This window comes from Adelges cooleyi, unplaced genomic scaffold, assembly GCF_023614345.1.
Source record: "Adelges cooleyi isolate 19-005CV unplaced genomic scaffold, UGA_ACOO_1.1 ACOO_flye_CR_arks_rails_tigmint_CR_PRNA_9, whole genome shotgun sequence".
In the NCBI taxonomy this organism is placed as follows: Eukaryota; Metazoa; Arthropoda; class Insecta; order Hemiptera; family Adelgidae; genus Adelges; species Adelges cooleyi.
Genome location: NW_026096579.1, coordinates 15,934,684 through 15,938,585, shown reverse-complemented (window position 1 = coordinate 15,938,585; position 3,902 = coordinate 15,934,684). Strand labels below are relative to the sequence as shown.

General features: G+C 30.1%; 1 protein-coding gene across 1 annotated transcript; it reads right to left on the bottom strand.

The window, feature by feature from the left end:
- Nucleotides 1–215: 215 nt before the first annotated feature.
- On the bottom strand, nt 216–3,658 carry LOC126846998 (uncharacterized). Its single transcript, XM_050586919.1, has 6 exons — nt 3,560–3,658; nt 3,317–3,380; nt 2,380–2,482; nt 2,158–2,274; nt 1,928–2,086; nt 216–373 (listed from the first exon to the last, which is right to left on the bottom strand). Exons 3-6 carry the CDS (start codon nt 2,476–2,478, stop codon nt 308–310), a joined length of 441 nt encoding a protein of 146 aa, XP_050442876.1. The 5' UTR covers nt 2,479–2,482; nt 3,317–3,380; nt 3,560–3,658; the 3' UTR covers nt 216–307.
- Between the last annotated feature and the right edge of the window lie 244 nt (nt 3,659–3,902).

Below are 3,902 nucleotides of genomic sequence, written 5' to 3'. Positions count from 1 at the left end.
ATACACAGATCAAATAATAATAATAGGGAAAATCTATAATTGAAAACCTTAACACTAAAGTTCAATAAAATAATATATACCTATTGTACCTACAATACTATGATAAACATTGTGGGCGCTTATGATATTTAAATCTATACTTAAGCAAACACATTAAAGTAATTTTATAAAGCGACAAAGGAGTGAAAAAGAATTGTTTTTTTCTAATTATTCTGTATAGCTATAAAAGTACAATAATTAAATATGACGATTACGCGGACATATCAGTGTTAGAAGGTTCGGTGTGCTGTTTTGAATCTTGTTAAATTTAACCTGAAGATGTATGTCTGGTATTTATCATCACTGAGAGTATTGTATACGATACTCTTAAAACCTATTTAATTAAAAATTATATTAATTAGAAATTATCAGTGCTTGACTGGGGGGGGGGACGCAGGGGGACTGAGTACCTCAACTAATTTTTTGAATATTCTAGCGTACCCCTACTTCTTTTTTAAAGGGGAACGCATGGGACGGGTTCATATTTAGTCTTACCTATATTTATAAAGTTGCTCAAATTACATTTTTGTGTTAAATATATAAATCTTACAAAATGTTCTAATATTTACAAAATGTTTTAATATCTCATATCTGATACGTATATTTTATTTTACTATCAATATTTCATTATCGTTTCCCGTTCGTACCCGTCAATCGTCATGTTGTTGGTCTCGTTGCGAAACGTTACCGCGATTTGATGGAACGAATCGCTCCGTTTGACCGTTTAAACTTTAAATACGCTGTCTAGAGGTGTATCGTCATTGATTAAATACAGGGTGATAACAAACGAACAAGTTTCAAGTATGTGTATTTTTCAAACGGTACAGAGCTGGGTGACCTCTTAAAATGACTGCTATAACCTCGTTTTTTTTAAAAATAAAAATAAATTATAAATGTTCAATGTGTCCTCATTGAGTAACCCAAACTATGTCAAGTCGGTATGCAAATTCCTCCCACACTCTATGGAGCATGTCAGTAGTTACTGTCTGCACAGCTAAAGTTATGCATGGCTTCAAATCTTCAATGTTCGCAGGCAATGGCGGCACAAACTTTTCCCTTGACGCAACCCCACAAAAAAAAAAATCATACGGCCAATCTTACAACATTTAAAGGTACGAGTTTCCTGTAACAGTGGCTTCATTAAAAACAAATGGTCCATACCGCAAAAAACGTTAACTTTTGGCGAGTCTCTTAAGTGTTGCAGGGTTGTGTGTGGATTTTGTTCATTCCAAATTATCCTAGCGGTAACCTAACCTAACTTGAGGTTACAGCTGTCATTTTAAGAGGTCGAGCAGCTCTGTAGCTGTACTATTTAGAAAATACAGATTTTTGAAACCGACTTATTCTTTTGTAATCACCAGGTACAATTGTATTTATATTTGCAATTAATCAATGGTACCATGGAATCTTTTAAATGAAAAATGATTAAATTATATAAAAAAAAGTTTGTATTAAAAAAGACAAGTGATACCTAGATAATCATTATTTTATTCTGTTTTGTTTAATGGTTTTTTATTAATGCTTCTTAGGGCACCGTTAAAAGGGGTGTGGGGGGCGAAGCCCCTCCGGTAATGTGAGGGATATTAAAATGCTAGGGACGCTACTTTTTTAAAAGTATCTAGAGTACCTCTACTACTTTTTTCTCAAGTCAAGCACTGGAAATTATTATAAAGTAAAACGATTATATAGTTGCATTCACAAGACGTATTACCAAATTAAGAAAGGGCACAATATAATAACAAAACAATTCAAGTAAAAGGTAGCAATGAACTATACACAGAGAGGGAGGTATAAATAAAGAAAAAAAGCCCAAAATCCGTCCACTGTTTTTATACATGACCTTTTTAATATTCATAATTTTTTCTAAGGTTATGGGTGTATTACGTACTTTTAAAAAACACTCCAGGTTAATGATTATTGCTGGCGTTGCTTTAATTGCCAAACGATTAGAGTTATTTATACCCATTGCCAGCAGCAACGTCTTTTTAAAACCGATATCCATCGCTGTCCAGTTACAGCTGTATAATCCAAAATTGACATTATCCTTCTAGACAAATTTAATCGTTCCATTATTACGATCGAAAACATGTTTTCTTTTGTATCTATAAGAAGTGTTACTTTGTTATTCATACGATCCAAGAAGTAAGTAAAAGTAGCTAATTGTGTACCGAACGCCACAAGCACAATAAAGTATTTCAACAATGTAAACATATCGTATGGAACTGAAAACAAGTTCTAAAAATAAAAATAAAACAAAATATATATATGTAATATATGTATGTGTGTATATTACATATAATAACAATACTAATAGTAGTAATAAAAAGTTATTGGTCTTACTAATACTATTAGATATGTCGCCACTATAAGTGTTGATGACGCAGCACCAGTTGTTTGAGTTAATACACTAAGACGGATCAAGGAACACAATTTTTCCATGCATCTAAAAAAAAATAACTACTAGCTATTATTAAACATATTTTTAATTCACTTGATTCACACTTCACATTTCTGAACTTTTTGGATACAGTTCTGAGGTTTTCACAATAACTTGGCATTTGGTTTAATAAGCTTAATATTGGGTAAATTTTGAAAAGGTTTTGAGGCAAAATAGATAATCAATGTCACTGAAATGTTTTATATATATATATATATATATATATATTTATTGTGTTTTATAAAATATTAAAAATTCGACTCTCTGGCTTAAAAATTGGAGACTACATCTTTTTTTTTTAAGTATCAAATTATACTTAAGTAATGATGTAGCCAGAATTTGTCTTGTCGACGTGCGAGGTACAAGCACATAACGCAATTTTTGATGGAAACTAAAAAAAATGTTTATAATAATATTTAAATGGATGAACCCTAAGAAAAAGAAATTTGAATGAGACAAAAAACATTTTGGAAATAAAAATAAAAACAAAGAAAGTTAATTTTGTCGTAGCTATTATTTTGTATACATATTTTTAAATTATTTAAAATCATCACAAAAAGCTTGTAATTAATTAAAACAAAATGTCAACAAAAAGTCAATGGTCATGTACACTTCATTCACATCGCGTATGCCATGTTTTTTAGGTAATGGTTATTTATGACACTCTAAAGCTAACCAGCTAAATAATATTTTTTAAGAATATAATCTTAAAAAGTTTTTCTTTCGAATAATACATTTTTTTTTAATCCTAGGCGTTCCCTTAAAAAATGTATGTACATTTTTATTATACTTGATTGTTTTTTTTCCAATACACAAATATATTAATATTATAATACTTACATATATAAATTTTGATTATCCGAGATGATGGATAATAAGCTTTCGTTTAGTTGTGCAGTATCGTCTAAAACACAATAAAAATGTAAAATGTTTCAATGTGGGTTGTAATGCTATTAGTATATACTATATAATTAACTTTATAACAAAAAATTGATTGGAAATACCAATAAATTATCAATAATTTACAGGGTTTGGTACGGCAAATAAAGATAAGGATTATTTTAGTAAACAGTACCGACTTACTCTGTTTGTTTTCATTGGAGCCCAACGTTTTAAATGCTGACGTTACTACTTCATAATGGTTTGCAATAGCTGTACAAGATGTTATTAAAAACAAATCAAACATAAGAGTGCACCATACGACCCAAAAGCCGGCTATGGCTTCGTTTATATAAATAAGGTAATAGTAATTGTTAAAGGTTAGTTCAGTGAATGGATAAAAAAAGTTGAACACGCTTGACCGGGAATTACCATCGAAAGTTTCATTAAACATAACGGTATCATATGAAATGGGAATTATTGTCCAAATTGATGCTACCGTGCCAAACATGAATATATACAAATAATTATTTTGGTTTATTTTATT